The sequence below is a fragment of the Alligator mississippiensis genome, chromosome 4, assembly GCF_030867095.1.
Source record: "Alligator mississippiensis isolate rAllMis1 chromosome 4, rAllMis1, whole genome shotgun sequence".
NCBI lineage: Eukaryota > Metazoa > Chordata > Crocodylia > Alligatoridae > Alligator > Alligator mississippiensis.
Genome location: NC_081827.1, coordinates 243,645,966 through 243,673,419, shown reverse-complemented (window position 1 = coordinate 243,673,419; position 27,454 = coordinate 243,645,966). Strand labels below are relative to the sequence as shown.

Below are 27,454 nucleotides of genomic sequence, written 5' to 3'. Positions count from 1 at the left end.
TGTAAGCATAAAGTTCTACTAAAGTCACTACGACTGTTCATCTTAGTAAAGAGAGGCACATGCTAAAGTTTCTTCATGATTTAGATTCTAAGACTACATTTATTTTCAAATGCTCAGTAAGCTCCAAAAATCTCTGCCTTCCCAATTCTCTTCCTTCTTTAAACATGCTTGTTGTCCAAGTGACAACTGCCCTGAGAGTGGAAATATTCAAAAACAAACCTCCAAAAGACCTTTGATTTAGTATCCCACAATGTCCTCGCGAGAAAATTGGAGGATTGTGGGCTTAACTCCGAGACAGTCAGGTGGGTGAGAAACTGGCTGCAGGACAGGACCCAGAGAGTCATAGTGAATGGATCTATGTCATCCTGGTGAGAAGAGGGCAGCAGTGTCATGCAGGGTTCGGTGCTCGGTCCAGTACTTTTCAACATCTTTATTAATGATTTGGATGTGGGGGTGAAGAGCTCACTGGCCAAGTTTGCAGATGACTTCAAGTTATGGGGAAGTATGGTCATGCCTGAAGATAGGCTATAGATACAGGTGGACCTAGACAGGCTAGCAAGATGGGCAGATCAAAACCTGATGAAGTTCAATGTCGAGAAATGTGAAGTGCTCCACCTTGGGATGAGCAATTCCCAATACACCTACAGGCTTGGCAGAACCAAACTGACTAGCACCACGAATGAAAGGGACTGGGGGTAATAATATCCCATAGTATGAATATGGCAGTGCAATGCTATAGCCAGTAGGGCAAATAATACTCTGGCATGCATCAATCGATGCATCTCCAGCAAAGCCAAGGAGGTGATTCTTCTGTTCTGCTCAGCACTGGTGAGACCGCAGCTGGAGGACTGCGTCCAGTTCTGGGCACTGCACTTTAACAAGGATGTGGACAAGCTTGAGAGAGTCCAAGAAAGAGCCACCCAACCATATGATCAGAGACTTAAAAGGCAAGCCATATGAGGAAAGGCTGAGGGATCTGCGACTTTTCAGCCTGAGGAAAAGAGGGCTGAGAGGGGACTTGGTAGCAGCTTATTGCTACACTAAGGGAGTACATCAAGGGCTCAGTGAGCAACTGTTCACCAGGGCACCTGAAGGGAAAACCAGGAGTAATGGCCACAAACTCCTGAAATATCAATTCAGGCTCAACATTAGGAAAAAATTCTTCACAGTCAGGGTGTTCAGACTGTGGATTAAGCTCCCTCCAGAGGTGGTCCAGTCGCCTACCCTGGAAATTTTCAAGAGGAGACTCGACGGTCAGCTTGCTGGGGCCCCGTGACCCCCAGTTATCTTTCCTGCTTGGTGCAGGGAGTTGGACTTGATGATCTTTGGAGGTCCCTTCCGGCCTCTTACAATCTATGAATCTATGAAAAACCAAAATTATTTTCTATAATACATTTTATATTTGCCTGTTATCTGATAGGATTACAAAATGTTGCCATATTATGAGTTAGTGTAAGAAGCCATTCCAATTCTAGAAATAACGAGTTTAGAAAAAAAATTAAACAGAACACAAAGCTATATTGTACCTAATTGGGCACATTCTTTGATAACCAGGGGTCCAGCCGCCTCTAAAATTGCTTTGGAGACACCTTCAATCAAAAAAAGAAGAAGCACGTCAGTTTGGCAAGTCAAACTATTAAAAAATCATATCACACTTTAATGAAAAAGTTTTAATTAACTCTCAAACTTTGCTCTGTTTTCATGCAGTGAGAGCCGGAATTTACATTCCTTCTGTGGCTAAAATTCCCACGAGCCCAAAATCTCCAAGATGTTGAGCCTTGCTAGTTCCTGCTGTGCTTAGAAATCAGCATGATGTGTCGTATTGCCTGCAAAAAATATATAGCATTCATTCTTGACTGCAGATGTGCTATGCCATAGCTTTATCAATTTATAATGCACCAGTTACCAGGCTGTCTCCTTGGTTTGTATTATATCATTCATCACATTTTTTTTCTTGTAATGGCATTTTAATATGTAAAACTTTAGTTCCTCACTGGTTGCTTTGGCTTATTTTCATATGGGATGTGTTGTAGCAGTGCTGGTCACAGTTTACTGGAGGGGCTATAGGCTCTAACATTTCTATTTATTGAAACAACTGTTATTGTGAAACAAATATAATAATCTGCACATACCTTAAATACTTAATACACCACTAGCTAAATATACTTATTTATAGGATCTGTACAGCACCTGGGCACTAAGACCTGTTTACTTAACAGTCTGTTGCCCTCTTTATGTCATAGCTGGGATAAGCACATATGCTGAAACGGAAGTTTCCTTGTTATAAATGAGAGGGAATTGCTAGCAGGCACTTTCCCCTAAAACTGAGAGCTCTACGGATTTACTGTTTTGTTAACCGTCATCACAGTTCGAGAAACAGCCAAGGAGCCTAGACGGGCACCTTGCTGGGGTCACTTGACCCCCAGTTATCGTTCCTGCTTGGTGCAAGGGGCCGGACCCAATGAAATTCTGAGGCCCCTTCCGGCCTTACAATCTATGAAAATACTTTATTACAAAAGTTTTAAATATTGAAAATATTTTCCCTTATTTTCAACAACTGGCAGTGAATGTATCATTAAATTGTATATAGGCAATAAAATACCTGAGTAGGAATTGAATGTTTCGTTGGATACGTTTACAATAGCATCTGCTTTTTCCTTGGTGATGTCTCCCGTCGCTACCTTGAAAGTTATGGAACCCACCTGCATCTCGTGGACTCCCAGTACTGGAGTTGAAACTTGCCCAAAGAAAGCTGCAAGGTAATTACAAACATACTGAGAGAGGTCTATTCTAGCAAAATTGCTATTTCCTTGAGATTACATATGCCTTGCATAGTTAGCAACGTGCTGGCAACTTGGCCTCTCCAAACTTGAAATATCTTCTTTGGCACCAAGATTTCTAAACCCAGATTTCTAGCTTCTGTAGGGTCTTTACCTACCCTTCACCTCCCACCTATTAGATATTGCTATAACTTTAGCCCACTGATGTTGACAAAGTTTTGCTATGAACTTCAACAGGAGAAGAGATGGGCTCTGTATTGATGTGACTTCATCACCTGTGTTACCTGCTGCTCACTCATATTTTCACGATTGTGCTGGCAGGCCCATCCTCCTACGAATTAGTAAGTGGAAAAGAAACCACCCCGATCGTTACATAAATCCACTGTTATCCTCTTTATCTTTGAGCAAATGAGCGTTTTGCTTTCTGCTTTCACAAGCTGTATAAGGAACAGGAATCAACCAGGCACTGACTCATTTCTATCAAGATTAAAGCTAATATGCTTGTTAGCTGGATATGGTTAGATTGGGCAAGTGGCAAAAATATCAGTTTTTTCAAATCGGCCACAACATTAATCCCTCATTTGTTTCACTGTGAAAAGTGCCCTATCAACTAAACTACTGGATATAAGGCTCATAGGATCATTTCCTTTTTCCTCTCTTCACTATGGTCATACATGCCTTCCTTTTCCACCCCTTTGGACAAGTTGGATTGTATGATAGATAATGGAGGCATTTATTATGTAGCCCTAAGTAAGGCATACAGGCAACCCCTGCTTAACACCGTTTTGCTTAGCACTATTTCGCTATAACGCTCGTTTTAAATTGATACCTGATTTCACTTAGTGCTCAGTGAGTTTTTTTATAACACTCGCGGTCACCATCTTGGTCATTAAAAACAATTGTGATCATCATCGTGGGTCGTCAGATACTTTCAGTTTCTCTTAACACTCGTTTCACTTAATGCTCGGTTTTTTGGGAACTGATTAAGAGCACAAAGCGTGGGTTGCCTGTATGTCCGGAGTTTCCTACTGGCTGCCTATAGGCAATTCTCTGCTCAGTGCTTAGCTGTAGGTACATAAAGGTTGCCCATTGAGAACTGGAGAGCGACATGCTTTCCCAAACTAGAGTACAATCAGCTTCTAGAGATATACTAAGCTTCCCTTTGCAAGAATGGGAGACAGAACCAGAGAATCACAGAAAGTTAAGGTTGGAAGGGACCTTAGGAGGTCACATCTAATCCAACCCCTGCTCAAAGCAAAACCATCCCCAACTAGATCATCCCAGCCAGGGCTTTGTTTAGCCAGGTCTTAAAAACCTCCACGGATGGTGATTCCACCACCTCTCTGGGTAACTTGTTCCAGTGCTTCACCACCCCCCTAGTGAGACAGTTTTTCCTAATATCCAACCTAAACCTCCCTTGCTGCAACTTGAGACCATTGCTCCTTTTTTCTGTCAAAGAGACCTAGGTGCTTAAGAGGCTAAATGGAATTGGTCCTCTGAGATGCATAATTTTTGGGTGACTGGCAGCTAAGTCCTCGAACACCTAATGGATGGAACGGCTCCTGGGCTGTATATAGTAGGAGCAGATTCTCCTTCAAGTAGCAAGGTTGGCACCATCTCTGAAGAGCAGAAGTGTCACCACTACACAATGTGTTCTCTCAGATTTTCACAGTCAAGGTTTAAAGTGTCAATCCATTCGAAAGGAAACAATATTCTCTGGCCTGCAACCTACGTTCTCTTGTCACCAGCACACGGCCAAAACTACTTTAAAGAAGTCCAATCCAAACAAACAAACTTACTCGGGTTTGGGGGTGCAGCCTTGCGTTTACCTCCGAGTCTAGACTGTAGTTCATCAGTAAAAGCCTAGAAAGAGAATCAACATTTATCAGCTGCGGTGAAGGCTTCAGAGATTTGGCCAGGAGAAATAGGTTCAAACATTAATATATTTATAAGCAGAACTAATAGTTATGTATCTCCACTTGAGATGTTTCTCAGCTTTTCCTTAAGAGTTTGACACTGCAACACTCATTCAGAAGACCAAATCCTGAGATCGTTCCTCACTTTTCACTGAATATTATTTATATAGACAAACTCTCAAAGTCAATGGCAGTTTGCTTGAGTATGGATTTCTGATTCCAAGACATTGACTTCAATGGCCCATCTTTCATGAACCAGGACTTTCAACATGAGGGTCAGTCACAAGATCAGGCTCATTGAGAGACTGGCATAAGGCTGTCATGGAAATCATTTGGAAATAAAATACCAAATTTGGCCTATAAAAAAACCCAGTTTAACTACATTATATTGATAATAAATAACTAGAACAAAATCAAACAGGAAAGGCATTATTTGGAGAGAAATTACCTGAATGTTATCTGTATCACTTGGGTGCAACAAAAAGTGAACTTCCTGAAGAGACTTCAAGTTGTGATTGCTACTGAATTTGAATACTTCATCAAACATTAATTTAGCAACAATGGGTTTGGGAAATCCAAACCCACCACTCCCGATTGCTGGAAAAGTGATAGACTTTAAAGACAGCTCCTGGGTTTTCTTCAGGCATTGTTGGACTATGTCTCCTAGGCTCTGTAGAACACATCAAATATCATTTTGGTGAGTACAGTCTTTAATCTCTAATCCCAGGGAGTTTCTATTGATGCTAAAAAAAACCTCTCAATGATAAACAGACATCCACATATCTGGACACCGGTGTCAAAAGTGGACTGGCCAAGTTTGCTGATGATACCAAGCTTTGGGGAAGAGTGTCTACACTTGAGGGTAGGCTGGTGATCCAGGCTGACCTCAACAGGCTTGCAAGGTGGGTGGATGAAAACCTGATGGCATTCAATATGGAGAAATTCAAGGTGCTCCACCTCGGGAATAAAAACCCACATCACACTTATAGGCTCAGCAAAGCTACACTCACTAGTACCACGACTGAAAGAGACTTGGGGGTCATGACTGACCACAAGATGAACATGAGCTGCCAATGTGATACTGCAGCTGGCAAAGCGAACAAAACTCTGGCTTGCATCTACCAATGCATCTCGAGCAAGACCCAGGATGTCATCCTCCCACTGTACTTGGCCTTGATGAGGCCGCATCTGGAGTACTGCATCCGCTTCTGGGCTCCACAGTTTAGGAAGGATGTGGAGAAGCTTGAAAGAGTCCAGAGGAGAGCCATGCACATGATCAGAGGGGAGGATAACAGGCCTTATGAAGGGAGGCTGCAAGCCATGGGACACTTCAGCCTGGAGAAGTGCAGGCTCAGGGGTGACTTGGTGGCAGCCTATAAATACATAGGGGTGTACATCAGGATCTGGGGGAGTGACTGTTCACCAGAGCACCCCAAGGGATGACAAGGTCCAACAGTCACAAACTCCTGCAAGACCCTTTTAGGCTGGACATAAGGAAAAATTTCTTTACTGTCTGAGCCCCCAAGGCCTGGAATAAACTCCCCACAGAGGTGGTGCAAGCACCTATTCTGGACACTTTCAAGAAATATTTGGACGTTTATCTTGCTGGGATCCTATGACCCCAGCTGACTTCCTGGCCCTGGGGCGTGGGGCTGGACTCGATGATCTTACGAGGTCTATGAAATCGATGAGAATGTCAATGAAATCTATGTCAAACAAATAAATGCAACCTATTCTCTGTAAAGTACTAGCATGCAAATTTAGTGCAGGATTCCCATTAAATCTGTTTACATGTCTAACAAGGAGCACATTCATACAAAATCAGTAGTCAGAGAAAAAGCCATAGAAAGTTTGCTACCTGCAAGGCAGTTCCTTTCCCCTGATCCCAGGTAGGAATAATAACATGAAACAGAAAACTGCAGGGCAGATTATATCCATTTGTTTGGAACACAGTCCCTATATTAGCTACTTGTCCTTCTGTTTTCTCAGCAAACTCCAGCTGGAGGGCTGGTCCAGCCTTTTTCAGCAAGGCTCTGGAAAGTGGACCCACACCAAGCCTCAGATCTGTGCCAATGCTGCTTACAATAACAGCCGTCTGAAACAAAAGGAAAACGATATTTATAACAGGATTTTAAATTGAAATATTCACCAATAAGCTATCTCAGTACCACTCAACATGAAACATAAAGGAACTTGATTCTTAATGGGGATTCTGCATGACACAGACCCAGGGGATTTCCTCTGTTAAGGATAGGGACCTACCTACATCGTGGTGGAAGCTCGTGGCGCAGCAGCACCCTTAAACTCACACTTTTCATCGTGCCCCTCCTCCTTCCCTCCTTCTCCCCCAGCCGTTGAGTAGCCAAGGTGCATGCCATGGTTTTTGCATCTTGGCCACTGAGCAGCAGGGAGGTGTGGGGGGGTTAGAGTTAGGGTACGGGCGGGGAGCACAGTTTGCATGGCAAAAAGAGTGAGATTAAAAGGTGCTGCTGTGGCGTGAACTTCTTCTGCAATTTAGGTGGGCCCCTAGTTATGGCATCGTGGTTATCCCACATTTTGATGCTCTCCATTCCTGGAAACATTTCCTAACTTCCTCTAGAAAGAAATGCTGCTATACAGCTTCTCCTTTGCATGGCACGTCCTAAGCAGAAGCAGCAGCTGCAAGACAGAGAAACAAATACAAGTTGCAGGCAGGTACTTGTGCACCTGATTAACTTCTCACATGGGAAGGGGCACAGATGTCTGCTTTCTTGGGCTTTGTCCTGCCAGAAAAAAATGTTGTGACGGCAAAAGGCAATGTCCGCTTTCAGCCCCAGAGATGTCACACGCACCTATAACTAACACCGTTTTCCTTCCTCTCCCTAGTGGAGGTGGGGTGGGATGTTTAGAAAAGCAGTATCTCAGCTACAAAACTAGGATGGAGGATTTTTTGCATCATGAAAACTCAATTAAGAGAAAAACCCAGACTTTTTCTTCAAGTTCCCTTATAATATTAGAAGAGGCATTTTTAAAGGGGGATCGGTCTCCTTCAGTAACAGGGCTCCACAAGGGTCAAGAAAAGCAGTCGGTTCTACCCAGAGATATACTTGTGCTCTATAAAGGGGCAGAGCAAGTCTTTGAGAGGACTTTCAATGGTCAAGAAAAAAAAAATCACTGAAATATACTAAAAACTGAGCACTTTAAGCACTAAACCCCCCACAAAATCTTGAAGGAAAAAAACACGGCCTAAGCAGTAAGTGGAGTCACACCGAATTAGACGATGTTAGTCCAGCTAAAGCAGACTGATGTGCTCTAGATAAGCGGAGCGTGGTGGAAACAGAGATGTCATCAGCTCTTATCTTCAGCAAAGACAAATCAAGCACCTAGTTCAGGTGTTGCTTTTTCAAAGAATGGTAAATCCTACAAGCTGGATACCTCACAGATCAGCGCGATGAGAGAGGAGAGAAACTGCTCGCAGCCCATGTGAGACTTGGTAGTAGGAACAAAGGGAACGAATGGCGGTTCATGAATCTAGATTCAAACATCCTGACATCTGTGGTAGTTACATTTGCGACCTGGAAGCCAGGAGCAGTTTGTACCTGGGCTTTTCTTTATTGGGAATTGAATGAAAGCTACAGTCCAAACCCCCATGACCAAGGATTCGGATCGAGCTGTGAACTTTGTGACTTGTCTCTCTGTTTACCTATTTAATTAGCACACTGTGTATGCATCATTACGGGAGACTCAGTTCCCAGATCAGACTACTGTTTTCTCATTTTCTGTTTAAATCTGGAAAGCAAAAAAAAAATCTCATAAAATTAAATGATGTCTGGAAAACGAAAACACTTACTGCAGCATCCCGAATGTCCTTTTCCTTCAGGATGATGTTCAGACCTTCCTTTGTTCTGACCCTATGGTGATCCTCTGCGCTCTGAATATTTCTGCTTTCTCTGGGCGGTTGGCTTGTTTTGGAAAGGGCAGGTGAATTGGGTTGGGGTGATTTATTGCTGAACACTTCTTTGAAAGCCTTAGTGAGAGCCTGACCTGTTTTCTCCGAGGAGTCTACGAGATAAATCTCCTTCAGCGAGCTGTCCCCGACAGACTCTTCCAAGAAGTCCTTGATGGATGTTGCAATTGAATGTACGCACCTTTCTAACGGGAATCCAAAAATTCCCGAGCTGATGGCAGGAATCGCTATGGAGCGATGATTGTAGGTTTCAGCCAATCTTAGACTTTCCTTAACGGCTTTTTTTAACAGGCGCACGCACTTTTCTGCTTCACCCTGCACCCACCTGGGACCAACAGCGTGAACCACCTGTTTGCAAGGGAGTTGCCCAGCCCCTGTAATCACCGCACACCCAGGCTGCAAACGCCCGTGCTGTCTCACAAAGTAGTCGCATTCTGTCTGGAGGTCTGGCCCTGCAGCTGCTAAAAGCGCCCCGGCAAGGCCACCAAGGTGCTTTAAGTCTTCGTTTGATGCATTCACCACAACATCAACAGAATAACTGCACAAGTTGCCTCTACACACTGCCACCGCCACCCCATTTGGCAGGTTTGTTTTCCAAAGGGGCGGTCCTGTCTTAACATTGCCAACCGCGCCAGCTTCTTCTTGCTCTCCGTCTTCTTGCAGCCGGATCAAACACTTAAACTTTTGTTTGGCCTCAGTGACGTACACATACTCTTTGTCTCTGAAAAATGCCTTGGCCCCTGGTTTATCGATTAACACATCTTTTGCATACAGTGTGGATAGAATTTGTTCAACTACGGTCACCCCTTTCACCACGTCCACTCTTGGTCCGGCCAGGGAAATACTTTTAGGTGAAGACTTTGAGCCAAAATTCACTGTCACATTTTTCTTCTGTAGGTCAAGCCAAATATTCGAGTTTTCCTTCTCTAGGAACTTTACAACTGCCACAGACTGAGCTTGGATTAGTTTTTCTACTTTTGTGTTTCTATCTACAAAATCAGAAAGTGCCAGATAGACATCTGAGACAGCCTTAGAGTAGCCAATGACAACTACTTGCCCCTCTTTCCCTTCAGGCATCAGGAAATCAACTACAACAGTTTCCCCCGAAGAATTATGTTTCCTACACAGAGAGCTTGTGAGTCTCTTCCATTCTGCTTTTTGGATGACTTCTCTGTCCTCCACAGGAATGCCTTTCCAGTCTAAATCTGTCTTCATTTTCTCTTCTGCTTCTAACAGATTTGCAAGGGAGTCTCCTATTAGCACCACCGTATCATTCGCCAGCTCATAAATGGCATTAATTTTATTTGCCACAAATAAATTCTGCGACAGTGTTTCATTATTTACGTGCTGCAGGAACTGGAAAATCTGAGGGTGAATCCTAATTGGTTTCTGTGCCATATTCTGCACCTTTTCAAGTATGTCACTTTTGACCTTATACACTTCTGCAGCTATTCCACACAGGCTGATTTTCTTTGTCGGAGCGCTGTAAGACATCTTCAGAGATGGGTATTCCTTACAAATACTCGCCTCGAGCTTAGAATTGCACAGAATTGCATACTTCTTTGGGTCAACTGTAATGGTTGTCTCTAAACTTTGCTTTCCTTTTTCCATTTCTTTGATAGCCTTTTCCATACATTCTCTCAGCTCTTTTTCCATACCCTCCACAGTCAACTTGTGGCCTGCTATGACCACCATCTCCTCAGAAATATCAGCGGTGGTCAAAACACCATCCTTCATTACTTTCTCTTTTATATCTTCCCAAACTACTGAACTTACGTGACACTTAGCAACCTTGTACTGTGACACAATACGTGAGAAAGCAGTGGTAGCATCTTTGTTCCAAGTCGGGATCACCTCAACCATCAATCTTCTTTGTTTGGACAACGCCACTAATGGAGACAACGTAATTTCAGGCTGGGCACTTTCGGTTTGGGGCCATTTTAGGTCACAGTGGCATCTTGCCATGTCTTGGCTTATGTTCTGGAGTAGTCTGTCAGATTTCTGTAAAAACTGCCAGAGGTAAGGATCCACTGCGATTGTGATTGGTTTTGGCATCTCTACTACAGGTCTGTCCTTCCCATATAAAGCTGTACCCAAAGACCTGTAGTATGGATACACGGAAATTGGTGTTTCATCAAGGAAATGCTGCTTGTTCAACACAGCACTGAAATCTAAAAGTTAAAATATACAAAGAATTTCACTTCAAATAAATTAAGCAGAATTTAACATTCATAGACTAAGCAATAATATGCCTGTGGCTTTAGAAGGGCTATTTTTTTGGCTTTATGCTTCCCTAAACACTGTTTTGGGACTGAAGGAAAGTTCTGTTTGTTCTCTACTATCACCTTGTTCTGATGTATACATTCACGCATACATTCATCTTCACAATTATGCCTTAGGATAATGCCTAACTGACAGATGCACCAAGCACAGTGCCATTTCAAAAGTATGAGTAAATGTTTCTTATTCTCATTAATCAGTCTATGGATATAGCATCCGTCAAAAAGGGGTGTCAGTTTTGGGGCACTCTTCTGCAATTTTAAAAATGAAAAATACTGGAGAGAAAAATACAAAGTTAGAATCCAATATCTACATCACCTTGAGCCAAGATGCATATGAATGTGTAACATAATTATACATTTTCAGCAAATACTGAAAGTGTTAGGAGAAAAAAAAAAAATCAATCCCCTAGCAGAGGCCTTCAATCAAAATAAAAAAAATATTCTGAAAGCCTAAGACTCTTAATATATGAAGTTCTTTAATGGAGGCGGCCCTAATACCATGATGAGGCATTGGTTTCATGACACAAAGGAAAGATTGTTACCTGTCGGGTGTGTCTACATGTGCAATAAATGCGACTGAATCAACTATGGCACAACTTGAGCCAGAGTAAACTAAGCCAGACGTCACCATCTACATGTGCATTTAAGCCAGGGTGCACAAAATCCAATCTGTGGGCCAATTCCAGCCCATCAGGCAATTTAATCTGGTCTGCGGGCGCCCACCAATTAAGTGTACGCTGCCCAGCCAGTGCACCTCACTCCTAACCTCACGCACAGAAGGACCTGACCCAGCCAGCATGCAGCTTCCAAGTGGGGTTGCTGTTGCCACTGCCGCAGCTGATGGGGGGACCGGCTTAGCTTCCCTGGCGTCCAGCAGCTCCACATCTCCCTGTTGCAGTGCTCATTCCAGGCAGGAGGTAGGGAAGCAGCAGGCGTGGGGGGAGCTGTGTTGGGGGGCGTGGAGCAGCAGTTGGGCAGGGGCAGGGAGCATGGGCTTGGGGCTGCCCGCACCCAGGGGGGTTGCAGGAGTGTGGAGCTTGGGTGGGCAGTGTGTGGATGTGAAGACCCCCCAACCCATCCCCCACCATGGGGCACAGCCCCCACCACCAGTGGTGGTGACGGCAGCAGGTAGGGACCCCTGGGGTGCTCATAGCTTGCATGGGTGCTGCCACCCAGCAGCGAGCAGCTCTGGTCAGAGTTGCATATGATGGCAAGGAACGCAGCCAAATCCTGAGAGATAATGAAGCTCTTTTAGTGTGGCCAATGTTGAGTGGAGGTTGTACTGCAGTCTCTGGAAACCACTAAGCATCTGCTGGAACGTGGCCTAGGTACCCTGCTTCTGTGATACCAAATCAAGGTTTCCAAGTACAGGAACCTACTTCCAACCCCCTATGACGGTTAACCATTTTTTTTTAGAGTATCATGTTCATTTGTTAGTAAGAATAAGTTCTGCAGATGATACAGTATTACCTTTACGATCACAAAAAGTAATGATAGCTGAATTCTCCTCAGGTAACTGCTGAACATCTGATACTGGCCCACCTCCTCTCTTTGGGCTTTCAAAGTAGACTGTGAGATAAGCTTTAGAAACAGCAGGTGGCACATTTTCAGCCTTGATGCTCCGTGTCAATTCAAGAGGCCTGGCAGTAATGTTTAATTCCTGGGTCCTCTTGTGTTGGGTACATTTATGCACAAACGCTGTGATATCTGAAAGCAGAAAAGTTAATAACTCAACATTTTTACGGCACTATTGTAATGCTCGAGTGTGATTTCTAGAATGCTGCTGAATGTGGTTTGGTTCGATGTATGCATTCAGTGAAACCATTTTCCATGCTGGGGAAGTTTCCTAGTGTTAATTGCACAAGTTTTGTTCCTTAGCTACTTACGCATTGTATAACAACATATTTCTTGTAATCAGTTTTAAATTAGATGTCTTTCAGTTTTGCTGGCTGACCCTTCATTCTTGTAACATAATCAAAGATTAATAGGTAAAGAGAAGATAAATAGATAAAAAAAAACATTTATCTTCTATATTTGCAGTCTCTCTGACTCAATTCCTCTTATACATACCTTCTGTTTGAAACAAAGTGCTTCTAATCTTAATCTCTTATCATTTTGAAGTCTTTCTATAGATCTACCATCATAATTTTAAAAATCCACCACTGGAACTGATCCACTTACATTTGCCTCTAAGATGGGGTGACCAGAATAGATACGGTATTCAATGTGAAGTCACCATCATTTTAAAAAGCATGGAGGATAATATTTTCTGTTTTCTTTTCCATCAGATTCTTTCTAGAGTCTAAAATGTTGACTATCTTGTTGACTCACATACATGCCAAGCAGATGTCTACAGGGAGCTACCCACAATATGACCTACATCTCTCTCCTGCAACTGCAGTCAATTTAAATCCTAATTCAGTATTCAAAATTTATTTGGTGGGACTGATTTAAACTGTTAAAGCTACCTTTTAAAACATTTGTGAAAATAACTGGCAGCGTGTGTTTTGTCTTACCAATACTTTTTACGAAGGTAACTACGGCAACATCTATTTCAGGTATCCTTTCCACGCTGAAGTCATCGTCTTCTAAGCCGCAGACAGTCTCCAACACCAAAATTAGCATATGCTGTGTGATAGATGCTTTTACATTTTCAAGTACAACCTGAGATGAAGTTGTTTCAAACTGTTTCTGAATCTTCCCCACATGGATAGCTTTCTCCTGGAGTCTGCTATCCTGTACTGGATCTTCCTTTCTTTGTCCATCTAATTTGAGAGATACAAACAAATCTGTGTTGCATACCTGTACACAATCAGTATACCATATTTACTAGCATCACACCCACACACGCACCCCCCCCCTTTCCTCAAAGAACAGCCTTCCAAAACTGAGGCATGTGTTTTAAGCAGGGAAGTTGATTTTTGGCTTGGAATAGCAGCAGTGGCATTTCTATTCAGCACCACTGAGGGAGTCAATTGAGTCTATCGCTTATTAGACTCTCCTGCTAATTGCTCTTCACAACAGGTAGAAATGATCTCTCCTTTTTAATGATCTTGATGTTCCACTAATCAAGCTATCCTTTTCCCGTCACTTTTGGTGAGAGTTTTGCTGGCCCTGGTGTCTCTTCTCCCATTTCACAGCTTTGCCAACTGTCATTAGCTCTTTCCAAAATCCTAGCTCGGTCTATGGACTCTAGTCTTTAGAGTTTTAGCTTTTGGCAAATAGCCAAGAAGTTCTGTCAACCTGCTATAAAATGGTTTAAAAATGTAGCTTTTACCTGAGCAGGAAAGAAAGTGTGAGAGGACCTAAAGATTAGGCTCTGTCCCTGCTGTATGCAGCTGTAACTCTGGAAAACCATTTTTCCCTTCAGTCTGCCTTCTCCAAAGCAAGGTGCATGACTTATTTACAGGCATGAAGCATCCAAGAAAATACAACATTTCATTAGACAAATACATTTCAGCAAACTCAGTATTATTTTGTCTGTTTCTTTTTATTTTCTAAATTGTCATCCCATTTCTTTCTCTTAAAAGGCTTCTTGCCTTTTCTCTTTATTGAAACCATTAAATGACCAAACAGAGTCAGAATCCTTGGTTATGTTACTCCATAAACAGAATGTCAAAGGAAATGTATCTACAGAAAAAAAGCACAGGCAAGACTAAGAGCCCATATATCCCATGTGAAAAAATGTAAAAGATATACAAAGATGAAAGAGTGCTGAGGCACAAAACATCATTCTAGATTTTTGGAAATTTTTATATATTGAGTAGATGCTAAATTTTAGTATGCACTGTTAGAAAGAGGGAAGATACACAAAACACAGTATTAAATGAGCTTTCATAGAGGGGAGGCTATACATTGCTGTGTTATGTTGTCTGAAATATGACTGACTTTTACTTTCAGAGAAACCAAAAGTGCCTCTAAAAATAAACACCCAAAGGATTTCCTGATTAGCTAACTTCTTAATCTGAAGACTGTACATTTCCTTGTCACTGGTGATTAGTTTTTATGCGTAACATACTGTTCTCTAGTCCAGCATCTGGCAATCTTTTGGAGTTTGAGCTAGAACTGTAAGGACTGGGTCATAGGTGCTCTCGCCTACAGGTTGAGCCACTGGGGAAAGGCAGGAGCTAGAATCCAAGTTGCCAGATCCGAGGGAACAATCCAGTGGCAGAGTCCAAGTTACAGGCTAAATCAGGGTTCTACAGTCAGGGAGCAAATGACCAAATCCAAGGGCAGAGTCCAGTTCACAGGCCGTGTCAAGTTCCAGGGCCAGAGTTAACAGATACAAGGGGGATTTCCAAAAAGCCAGAGTCCAGAAATAGTGCTGAGCAGGGTCAGAACCAGAAAGCCAGAGAGCACCAGATCAGCAGGATTCTTGGTGTTCTCGGTTTAAAAAATGCAAATTCTCTGATCAAAACAGCAAACTCTCTGATTAAAAACCCCCAAATCCGCGATTAAAATTATACACCACTATATAGAGAGAGATCAATTGACCACAATGTTTCAGTGGCGATGCATAGGGGGTGCACGTGCACCCCCTGAGAGTGCTGGTGCACCCCCTGACAGCCAGTGTTCCCCAGTTAGGTGACAGGTGGGGGGGCAGGTAGGAGTGCTGGTGCCCTGCCTGCAAGCGCTGGCTGGGAGTGGGAGCGCCACAGCCACTTCCGGGAGTGCCACGGCCACTTCCTGGCCAGTGCAATTGGCCACGGGGGGGACCCCCCTGGTTGCTGGGGGGGGGGGCATGTGCCCCCCCTAATTAAAGTGCCACCAGTCGCCCATGGGATGTTTTATTGATATATTTACAATTTTAAAGCAATTTGGGAGCCTACCAGTGCCCATCAGTATAATAAAGCAATTTAAAGCTATTTGGGAGTCTACAAGAGCCTACCACTACCCATTACTACAATAAAATAAATTCTAAGTATCTATCTATAAATTTTGGTATTTGATTTGGGGTTTTTTATCAGGGAAAATCAGAGCTCCTCCTGTCCCCTTCACTCACCAAGACACAGGTCCAAGCCCCTCACTCCCAAGCCACCACCTCCCAGCCCTGCTGGTGCCCCTCACTCCCCACCCACAACCGCCTGCCCCTCCCAGATCTGGTGGAGAGCCCCCCATCTGCCAGGGCTATAGGGACCATGGACCTGGGGTCACAGCCCCCTGCCCCAGCTCGTGGGTCCCAGCTGCTGCCCACAGCAGACAACAGCTGCTGCAGCGGAGCAGAGTGAAGCGTGGTGTCTCCTCGATGGGCAGTCCAGCAGGAGCAGAGCCCACGAGGAGGGTGCAAGCTGCCTGTCGTAAGCTCAGGCTCCCCACCCTGTTGCCCTCCCCCCGGGGCCTCCGCAGCCCAAGTGGGACCTGGTGTGTCAGGGCAGAGCAAGCTGGGCATTGGGGCCCCGCACCACCATGGCGAGGTTCCCCTTGCCCACTCAGCAACAGAAAGGGGCACAACTGTGCACTACTGCCCCTGCTGCTGCTTGGTGGGCAGGGGGCACTTTGCCAAGGCAGTGCAGGGCTTGCAGGGGCATGTGTCCCCCATGTCCCCACCAGAAGTGCATTCAGCGGTGGGGAGCCAGCACCCTTACCCCCCAGATGAGCCACCCACGGCCCCGTCCCACTTCCTGCCCGGGCCCTGCAGCTGCACTTTTCGGCCCCGAGCCTCAAGCCCCATGCACCATCTGGGCTGGGCAGCAGCCCCAGCCCTGCCCAACTCCCTCTGTCCCTCACTGTGGGGAGCCTCTACTCCCATCCCCATGCCAAACTTACCTGCAGAAGTTCCTCTCCAGCCTGCCTAGAGGCCACATGCCACTGTGAGCGTGCACATGCACATGGCACCCCTGTGCCTGACCACCCTTCTCCCACTCCCCCCAGATCCCCTGCAGGCTGGACCTCTGCCCGCCTGCAGAGACCTCTTTGCAAAAGTGGAAAATCCACGTGGTTCTCCGTTAAAATGAAAAATCGGTGTTTTTCTCACTTAAAGGGAAAATCTGCCTTTTTTCCCTGTTTTTCCACAGGAAACAGAAAACCTGGATCCCTGCAGATCAGAGAGGCTGATCATAGCTGACCAGCAGTCTACTGCCACAGGTCAGACTAAATGGGGAGACTGCTCTCCCCGGCAGCCAAACAGAAGACCCTAACACCGGCCAACTGGTTCATTAGCTGGGAGAGCCTCAGGCAATTAGTAGAAGTACATGTTAAACTGTAATGAGCCATACGAGGATGTTTTAAACAGTAATGAGCCATACTGTGAGTCTTAAATCCACATTTGGCACTGTCCAGTAATGTTATGAATTTCTGTTGATATAATTTTTCATAATAACTTTTGTCATGTCCTGTTGTGGTTTTGTATTTTGCAGGCCACAGGATTTTCCACTTTAACCTAGTATAACAATTTGTGAATATACAACCAAACTGAATACAGCGGTATCAATGTCACCACGCCACAGAGGCAGGAAATGACACCTTGAAACTGCAAGGAGTACAAAGATGCCTCACATCTGATGCTGGTCTTCTGTCTACTGTTTTTACGCCAAGATTCCCTTGGAATAGGGGTGCACCGATAGAGATTTTTGGGGCCAATATCGATAGCCAATTTTTAAGGAGGCACATCAGCTGATACAGATCTGAGTACAATGAGTTTGACATCCCTGCCCTACAAAATTAAAGGTCATTATTGAAGGATGATTGTTACCTCAAGCCCCAATATTTTCATTTTATAGAGACTCATTTTGTTCATTTCTAGATGGTATTATGCATGGTACCTTACCTTGCTCTGGGGATCTGCTTGCTGACTCCAAAACCTAAAATTAAAAATGGTAGGAGAACATTAATAAACAGCCTCACACTCTTCCTCTTATTTCAAAGCTCTAGATTTGCTGGGTTAGGATTATACGACTTTACCTGTTCAGGACCTCCCTCTTTCCAAGACACATCCTCTTGAGTAGCACTTGGTGCTTCAAGCTGCTTGACAACCAGTGTTAATTTTCCTTCTTCTCCCAAGTCAAGCTCATGGGTCTTTCTTTGAAGAACTTGTTGCCTCACTAAAATACAAACAACAAAACACAGTTATAATCTCTGTATAAGGGATATGCATCTCTGTGTATATGTTGCACTGCTGTGCTCTAAAACTAACCCACATGCTCCTTCCCACAAAATGTTTGTAAAAATTATAGGAACAAAAGGCTAGTCATTAGAAAAAAACTTTTTAAAATCATGACACGAGCTGCACTTTGTTTAATTAGACCAGGTCATTACTTTCTATGCCCCTGTTTGCCAAGTAAGGCCAAATGGGAACCAATCAAGTCCTTATACAGTGAACGGCACTTCATCAGCCTCCTAGGTGGTAGGTACAGAAACTCATGGACTCAATATACACAGTGGAGTTCTGGCACACTGCGACTGGCCGGACATCTGACACCCCAGGCACCTCGGCACTTTTACCTGCGCTGTTACATCCCACACCCAGCCTGTCCCTTCCCCCCGACGCCTCCATTTCCATTTTCACTGACTGGCTTTCTTGCCTGCACTGCATGCCAGCCTCTGGCTTCTTTACTATTCCTTTCATCCAGGACCACCTGTAGGTACTTCCTCAGCCTGACAAAGGGGTTTTCAACCCTAAAGCTTCCAAAGAGACATTTTTTAAGTATTCCTTTTTTTTTTCATAGTAAACATATAGACATAAAAACACAAGATAAGCCATCACACACCATGAGAAACATCCTATGTCCAACACAACACAACATCTTTACTTCTTGCTGTCAATTCCTTTATAACACGACAGGCTCTGTGACGGTTCAGTTTGGGAACCTTTGATGCTGCTGCTGCTGCTGGTGTTGAGCCAGCTAAGTTATTGTACCTGTTGTCGTGTAAAGTGGAGGACCAGGCGTGAGGCTGTAGGGGAGGAGGAGGCCTCATTGGGACACACTGCCGTGTTGTGCGGAGGCCCCAGCATCAGGAAGGGTACACCTTAACACACACACAGTGTCACCCACCCACATCACAAGTTTTGCCTGTTAGCAGCCAGAGGTCCTCAGAAGCCAGACTCCCCCTGCACCGATCTCCTTGACAGCTGGCAGGCTTTGTGGCCTTAGCAGGGGCTACCACCCCTGCAGTTTTCAGCCCGCTGCACCTTAACACACGCAGGGTCATCTGTGTCATCTAAGAAGGAGAACATTGGGAACCTGCAAGCCATGTGGCGGCCAGCGGTACAGCACAGGTAAGCAATAAGCAGGTAAGAAATAAGGGGCCCCTTAGGATTCGGAGCTGGGGGGCAGCAAAGGCACCAGTCACAGGACTCAAGTGCCTATATACTAATGCTAGGAGCATGGGGAACAAGCAGGATGAACTAGCGCTCCTGCTTGCAGGAAACACCTACGACTTAGTAGGGCTAACAGAAACCTGGTGGGATTCTTTCCACGACTGGGCGGTACATATTGAGGGTTATAGGCTGTACAGAAAGGACAGGGTGGGGAAGGAAGGGGGAGGGGTTGCACTCTATGTCAGTGAGCAATATACATCGACCCTCATCAAGACAGAATCGAAGGATGAGGAAGTAGAAGGATTGTGGGTTAGGTTACATGGGGGCAAGGAGAAAGGGATTTGGTGGTAGGGGTCTGTTACAGACCCCCACACTAAGGGGAAGAAATAGATTTGGGGCTCCTGAGGCAGCTCTCGGAGACCATAAAAGCTAAGGAGGCGGTAGTCATGGGGGACCTAAACTACCCAGACATCTGCTGGGAGACGCAGACAGCAAGGTCCCACTGTTCACGCAGGTTCCTATCCTGCGTACAGGACCTCCACCTGACGCAGGAGGTACATGGTCCCACTAGGGGGAATGCCTTTCTGGATCTGGTATTGGCAGCGGGGGATGACATGGTAGGGGACCTACAGATCGGTAGCCATCTGGGGGACAATGATCACCTAATAATAGAATTCACCATCAGACGTCGAGTGGGTAAGGTAACTAGTAGGGTGAAAGTGCTAGACTTTAGGAAAGCTGATCTCAATGAACTCAGGCGATTAGTCAAGGACGCACTGCACAGTAGGAGTTTTGGAGATGGGAGCCCAGGAGGGGTGGCTGTGCCTTAAGGAAATGATCCTTTGGGCACAAAGGGAGATGATCCCGATGCGAGGAAGAAGAGGGAAAGGGGCCAGGAGGCTTCCTTGGCTGACCAGAGAAATCCAGAGCAGTCTACGGGCCAAAAGGGGGGCATATAAAAAGTGGAAACAGGGAGAGATCACCAAAGACAAGTATACCTCCTCTGCTCGCGCTTGTAGGGAGGCAGTTAGATGGGCCAAAGCTACCATGGAGCTGAGGATGGCATCCCAAGTAAAGGATAACAAGAAATTGTTTTTTAGATACATAGGGAGTAAAAGGAAGGCCCAGGGAGGAATAGGACCCCTGCTAAATGGGCAGAAACAATTGGTGACAGACAGGGGGGACAAGGCTGAACTCCTCAACGAGTTCTTTGCCTCAGTGTTCCTAAGTGAGGGACACGACAAGTCTCTCACTGGGGTTGTAGAGAGGCAGCAGCAAGGCGCCAGACTGCCATGCGTAGACCCTGAGATGGTGCAGAGTCACTCGGAGGAACTGGATGCCTTTAAGTCGGCAGGCCCGGATGAGCTCCATCCGAGGGTGCTGAAGGCACTGGCCGACATCATTGCAGAGCCACTGGAGGGAATATTTGAACGCTCGTGGCACATGGGCCAAGTCCCAGAGGACTGGAAAAGGGCAAATGTGGTCCCCATTTTCAAGAAGGGGGGGAAGGAGGACCCGGGCAACTATAGGACAGTCAGTCTCACCTCCATCCTTGGCAAAGTCTTTGAAAAAATTATCAAGGCTCACATTTGCGAGAGCCCGGCAGGACAAATTATGCTGAGGGGAAACCAGCACGGGTTTGTAGCAGGCAGATCGTGCCTGACTAATCTAGTCTCTTTTTATGACAAGGTTACGAAACGCCTGGACACAGAAGGAGGGGTGGATGTCGTATACTTAGACTTCAGGAAGGCCTTCGATACGGTATCCCACCCCATACTGGTGAACAAGTTAAGAGGCTGTGACGTGGATGACTACACAGTCCGGTGGGTGGCGAATTGGCTGGAGGGTCGCACCCAGAGAGTCGTGGTGGATGGGTCGGTATCGACCTGGAAGGGTGTGGGCAGTGGGGTCCCGCAGGGCTTGGTCCTTGGACCGATACTCTTCAATGTCTTCATCAGCGACTTGGACAAGGGAGTGAAGTGTACTCTGTCCAAGTTTGCGGATGACACAAAGCTACGGGGAGAAGTGGACACGCTGGAGGGCAGGGAACAACTACAAGCAGACCTGGACAGGTTGGACAAGTGGGCAGAAAACAACAGAATGCAGTTCAACAAGGAGAAATGCAAAGTGCTGCACCTAGGGAGGAAAAATGTCCAGCACACCTACAGCCTAGGGAATGACCTGCTGGGTGGCACGGAAGTGGAAAGGGATCTTGGAGTCCTAGTGGACTCCAAGATGAACATGAGTCGTCAGTGTGACGAAGCCATCAGAAAAGCTAATGGCCCTTTATCGTGCATCAGCAGATGCATGACAAACAGATCCAAGGAGGTGATACTTCCCCTCTATCGGGCGCTGGTCAGACCGCAGTTGGAGTACTGCGTGCAATTCTGGGCACCGCACTTCAAGAGGGATGCGGATAACCTGGAGAGGGTCCAGAGACAGGCCACTCGTATGGTTAAGGGCCTGCAGACCAAGCCCTACGAGGAGAGACTGGGGCACCTGGACCTCTTCAGCCTCCGCAAGAGAAGGTTGAGAGGCGACCTTGTGGCTGCCTATAAGTTCATCACAGGGGCACAGAAGGGAATTGGTGAGGTTTTATTCACAAAGGCGCCCCTGGGGGTTACAAGAAATAATGGCCACAAGCTAGCAGAGAGCAGATTTAGATTGGACATTAGGAAGAACTTCTTCACAGTTCGAGTGGCCAGGGTCTGGAACGGGCTCCCAAAGGAGGTGGTGCTCTCCCCTAGCCTGGGGGTCTTCAAGAGGAGGTTGGATATGCATCTAGCTGGGGTCATCTAGACCCAGCACTCTTTCCTGCCTATGCAGGGGGTCGGACTCGATGATCTATTGAGGTCCCTTCCAACCCTAACATCTATGAATCTGTCACAAGTTCTGCCTGTTAGCAGCTTGAGGTACAATTCCCCCCAAGTCCCTGCACCTATCTTCCTGAAACTTGGCATACTTCATGGCCACAGCAGGGGCCACCAACCCTGCAAGTTTCACTTAAATCAGAGAAAAAACAACAAAGTTATCGATATTTCATTGATCCCCCATTATACCCTATGGCTGGAACTCTGACGTGGCTCTGAAGCTTCGGAGCTGCTTCGGCCAGATCGGAGCGGGAACCCGGTCTGGAGCTCTGGATTGAATCGCTGGCATCCGAAGCAGCTAGATCCGAAGCCAGATCGAATAGCTGCTTACTTGCACAGGCCTACAAAATATATCTCATGACATCGGTCTGGGCATGGATTATCCCTGATATCAAAAACAGTAATGCCATGAAACCATAACTCTAACGTAAGTCTAACTCTATCCCAACCATTATCTAGCTGGTCCAATAAAAGATACACCCTAAGAAACCCTTGCCTTTCACATAATTCATTTACTTCCTTCTACAGAGTTTTTGGACCTCTAGCTCCATCTAATGGGTATTTTTGGTTTCAGGTTTATTTCCGTGTGTTAGTTCAGTGTTTCCTTTTTAAGGTCTACTCCGAAATAAAGTTTTATAGTTAGCAGGATGGTACCACAGGCAAGGCCTTTGGAGCTGATTTACGATCACAGAAGAGCATAGGGAATGAGCATCAGGAATTTGCTGAAGATGATGCATCAGGTAGGTAAAAGCAGGCCCATATAAAATGCCCACTTTTCTATTTAGGAAGTATAAATCCATCATTAACAGGTACAGAGACAGAATAAACACGAAAAGGATCATTCCAAGGGCTTTACTGACCTCGGGCTCAGAAAACACTGACCCTGGAGTGGCACTGCAGGGAAGCAAGGAGGTGCAAGGTTCGCTCCCACACCTCTAGCAAGTCTGTCTGGGGTGGGAGTAAGGTGCTGGGGACAACAGATTGTGCAGGGCTAATCCTCCACCACCTTACATGCTGTACGTGCACAGGGAGCACTGGAGAAGGGCAGAGCTGGGGGGACTGAACTGGCTCCAGCCACCTTATCTGCACACACATGATCTAAAAGGCCAGATGAGCTGCCATTACTTACTTCCCCCCAGTCTCCAAGTCACAGCTCCCCTCCAGGGCTCCTCTTGGAGCCGGGCGATTTACCTCCTGCCCTTACACAAGGCAGGTCCAGAGGCTCCATCTACCTTTCATAAACTATTATACAGACAAGCAAACAAAAATTCACCCATAATGAAGCCATCACAGGGTAATTGCACAGGCCTTAACAGCCCAAAGCAGTTCTGCACTACACAACAGCTGGAGGGACCCTGCCAACTACAGAATCCTTTTCCTGTTTAGCAGTTTGCGACCTACTGACAGCATTGCCAGCTCTCGTGATTTTGGGTGTTGCTCTTAAAGTCTGTGTTTCGGGAATGTGAAAAACTTAGCTCCTTCTTTCATAGATATTTAAAAGAATATTTAGAGCTAAGTTTTCCTGAAGTGTAGACCTTAAGAGCAATGCCCAAAAATCATGAGTTGGCAACATTACTGATTTATGATTACCAATAAAAAAAATTAAAAAAAAATAAAAATTTGCTTGCCCTGGGCATTTTGCAGCACTTGGTGTCTCAGCCTTCTGCTTGTTTCGCCCTCACCAGTCACAGTTAGTTTTTCCTCCAGATACTTGAGAGTATTTCAGGAACAGCAGAAGAAATGCTAGCAAAACGCCAGCACCTTGTTCTACCCTGGCACAGACCTAACCGGTCATGCCTGGCATCTCTGACTGTCCCGGAGTCATCCCAGTGCCGGTAGTAGCATAGGCTTGGACTTTTATTTTTGCCAGGGTGGGGCCCAAAATGATGGACATGTGGAAAGTTTTATACATTTCAGGTTAGAGCGGTCTTCCCCGGGCCCTTGGGCCCCCATGTCCTTGGCACTTCCGGTTAGCAATATCAACCTTGGAACGTGGCTCCTTGAGGAAGACCATCGCCCAGTGAATGATGGAGCTCGTAGCCCTCCTCAGTCGCAGGCCGGCTCGGGCAGGTCCCTGCACATGGCACTTTTTGGCCTCAAGTAGATGGGAAAGGTGAAACTCCGCAGGGCCGCACGAGCAACGCAAGGTAGGACGCACGCGTTGACGTGATCTCGTAGCCAAGATCATACGCGAGGGGCAAGGGCAGTATTGCCGACTCTCACGGTTCTTGGTGTTGCTCTTAAGGTCTGCGCTTTGGGAATGGGAAAACCTCAGCTCTTTCATTATACACACACACACACACACACACACACGTACATGTATGTACATATATATACATACACACATACATGTATGTATGCACGTGTGTGTATATATATACACACGTGTGTGTATATACATGTACATACATACATGTGTGTATGTATATATATTTATGTACATACACGTATGTGTGTGTATGTATGTATATATATTTGTGTGTGTGTGTATATATACCTATATATATTATATCTATACACACACACACACACACACACACACCTAGTCTGCCTCTCTCTCTCTCTCTCTCTCTATAGAGGCAGACAAGGTTCTTTGGATGAATCTGCTATCTTTTATTAGACCGACTTAAGTAGTTGGGAAAAAAAATTTAAACAAGTTTTTGGGTTCAAAAACCCTTCATCAGGCTGAGGAAGTGTCAGCAGCTGGTGTGTCTATATTATATACCCCATGGGCGGGATGCGGCCCGCCAGGCCATGCTCTGCGGCCCGCGGGCCCCTAACACACTGAGAAAATGAGCGCGGATCCGGCCCCGGCGGTCACGCAGCTCTGGACGGCTTGCCGAAACTCAGTAAGCGGCCCTCCGCCCCAAATAATGGCCCGCCCCTGATAGATACACACGCATGCATGTCTCTATTTAAATACAAACACGTCACAAAGAGCAAACGAGGTTTTTCACACGAAGCGCAGACTTCACGAGCAGCCGCAAGCTGCCGGCAGCCGGCGCCCGTGCGGGGCGAGGCTCGGCGCAAGTCGCGGCCCTGAGGAAGGTCCGGGATGTCCCGCTCCGCCCGGCCCGGCCCCCCTACCCCTGCCTCTGCCGGGAGGCGCCCAGGAGCCAAGCCCCCTACCTCGCTCGTCGGCGAAGCAGAGCAGCACTTGCCCGCCCGGGCGCTGCCGCAGCTCGCACTCGCCGCCGCCCGACCGCCGCGCGCTCTGGAAGTAGCGGAGCAGCTTGTTGCGCAGCGCCCGCGGCAGCCCCGCCGGCCCCGCCGCGCCCTCCAGCACCACCGCGAACCGCGCCCCGCACCCCTCCGCCGCCATCGCCGTGGCCGGCCGCAGCCCCTGCTTTCGGTTTCATTTCCCCGCCGCCGGGCCCGGCCCGGCCTCCCGGGGAGGAGCTGCGCGCAGCCCCCAGCGCCGCCGACAGCTGGAGCCGGGGCCGCCCTTGCAATGGGTGGCAATGCCGCGTCTGACTGAGGCAGGGCTCCAGGGGTGGGTTTGGTTTTGCTTCTTTAATGGGATAGTGCTCATGTGCATTTGCCTTCCTGATGCGAAGTCATGCGTGGCTTTACAGCATGCGACCAAGTCCTCCCCGGGGAGTGAGCCCGGTGCCTGGCCGTTTGGAAAAGCCTCCGGGCGGTGTTAAAAAGCAGCAGCCCCTTGGCGAGCAGGAAGGGCTGGGGTGGGGCGAGGCACTGTGGGAGCCAGCGAGTCCCACCCAGGGTGCCGCAGCTCCCCAAGGTGCCTCCAGCGTCTTTCCGTAACAAACCCTCCACGCCAGGATGAGCTCCTTGCTGGGGCTGGAGGTGCCCGAAGAGTCCAGGCCTCGAGCCGCAGACCCATGCACAGAAGTTGCAGGTCGAGACAAGCAGAAGGCCGAGATACCGAGTGCTGCAAGATGCCTGGGGCAAGCAGATAAAAAAAATAGAGATTGTTTTTCTGCAAGGGAAAGTAGGCAAGAGGCCAGGATTCCTTTCCTGCTTCTTCCTCCACGCTCTCTTCTCCGCTTCAAGGGGGAGATGCTTTGCCCCGAAATGGGCAGTCGCTTGGGTAAGGTCGTGATGCTGTCGGAGTTGGTTGGCAGCCAGCTTCTCCTACCTCTTGATGGCATCTGCTTTCATTTCTGGGCTGCAGACAATGCAGGGAAGGAGGGCAGGCAGGGCCACATGCACTCAATGCCAACCCATCCTCCCCCCTCCAGCCTCTTGCTTTCCCAGGCATGTATGGAAAAGCCACTCAAGAGGCTCCTTGGCACCCCTTGTCTTGAGGTATGCCTCCAACATGTCCCTGTATTGTTTCCTCTGGCCGTCACCAGCTCTCCAGCTGTTGCTAAGCTGGAAATAGAGCACTTTCTTTGGGAGTCAAGAGTTGGGCATCCACCCACATGCAATATCTGGTCCTGGGAAGGTGACGGTTGTCACCGACAATCACTCAATGCTAGTAACAGTGGCTTCAGTGAGGATGCTGGCATTTGTGTGGCCATTTTCCCATTTGATGGGGAGGATTTTCTGGAGGCGTCATTTGTGATACCTCTCCAGGCTGCAGGGTGCCAAGCAACAGTAGCCCTGTTAGGAGGGCAAATGTGATTCCCAAGATAAACCCACAGACCTCCATAGGGTTAAAAACATTCTGACCTGCTGTGTCTCACTGAGTCCTTTGCAACAGAAAAATTACTCTGTTATTTTTCTGTACTCCAACAAGGAGTGAAAACAAAGAGTTGACATTTTATGGGGGAGGCTCCAATCTATCTAAGGGCAACTTGAGTCTAGAAAGGCTGAGAACTAGTGAAATTCCCAGCTAACTTCCTCTTGCTACTGCAGCTGTATGTACGATGGTGCCAAAAGAGGCCTGACAGAGACAAGCCAGGCCAGTCCAGTCCAGGAAAGTTCCCCGAGGAGAAACAGTTCACAAAGCACGCACAGGTCTTTGCAAAGACCAGAAGCACCACAGGGACATAGCTGTGCCTCTGTAACCGGCCATTGTTATACTATTCTTTTCAGTTCCTGCAGTGGAAAACATCCGTGGGGAGGAGCCTTTCAGATATACATTCCTGAAAGTCACAGCTCTTCCTTCTCCCCGTGAACAACATAGGAAGTGAGTGTTGTGATAAAGCTTTTTTTAACAACGGCGGGCAATTCGGGCTTCCTACTAGAAACTCATTTCTTGGGAGAAGCGTGTGTCCTGGGTGAAACTATCAGAGGGTCAGGAACCCAGAATCTGAATAGCCACCACAGTAGTATAAACCCATTTTATCCCACCCTCAGTAAAGTGCCATCAGAGCCACCATGGCCCGCTCTAATCACTAGCCAGACTGCCTCTGCTCCATTAACCAGCTTATTTTTGAGAAAAGAATATAAAGATTTTTCAGTCTTTCCCCCCATGCAGAACTGCAAACGGAGAGA

The 27,454-nt window shown here is 46.7% G+C and overlaps 1 protein-coding gene across 1 annotated transcript in view; it reads right to left on the bottom strand.

Moving 5' to 3' along the window:
- The window catches only part of LOC102571335 (protein mono-ADP-ribosyltransferase PARP14), a 42,159-nt gene extending 16,744 nt beyond the window's left edge, over positions 1-25,415 (bottom strand). Inside the window, exons 1-11 of the mRNA XM_014599306.3 lie at positions 25,181-25,415; positions 17,825-17,964; positions 17,691-17,724; positions 13,441-13,689; positions 12,395-12,631; positions 8,526-10,813; positions 6,555-6,791; positions 5,145-5,366; positions 4,580-4,643; positions 2,603-2,752; positions 1,527-1,589 (exon numbers count right to left, since the gene is read on the bottom strand). Coding sequence (XP_014454792.1) covers positions 1,527-1,589; positions 2,603-2,752; positions 4,580-4,643; positions 5,145-5,366; positions 6,555-6,791; positions 8,526-10,813; positions 12,395-12,631; positions 13,441-13,689; positions 17,691-17,724; positions 17,825-17,964; positions 25,181-25,373 — 3,877 coding nt within the window. The 5' untranslated portion in view covers positions 25,374-25,415. The remainder of the gene's footprint in view (positions 1-1,526; positions 1,590-2,602; positions 2,753-4,579; positions 4,644-5,144; positions 5,367-6,554; positions 6,792-8,525; positions 10,814-12,394; positions 12,632-13,440; positions 13,690-17,690; positions 17,725-17,824; positions 17,965-25,180) is intronic.
- Positions 25,416-27,454: the final 2,039 nt, after the last annotated feature.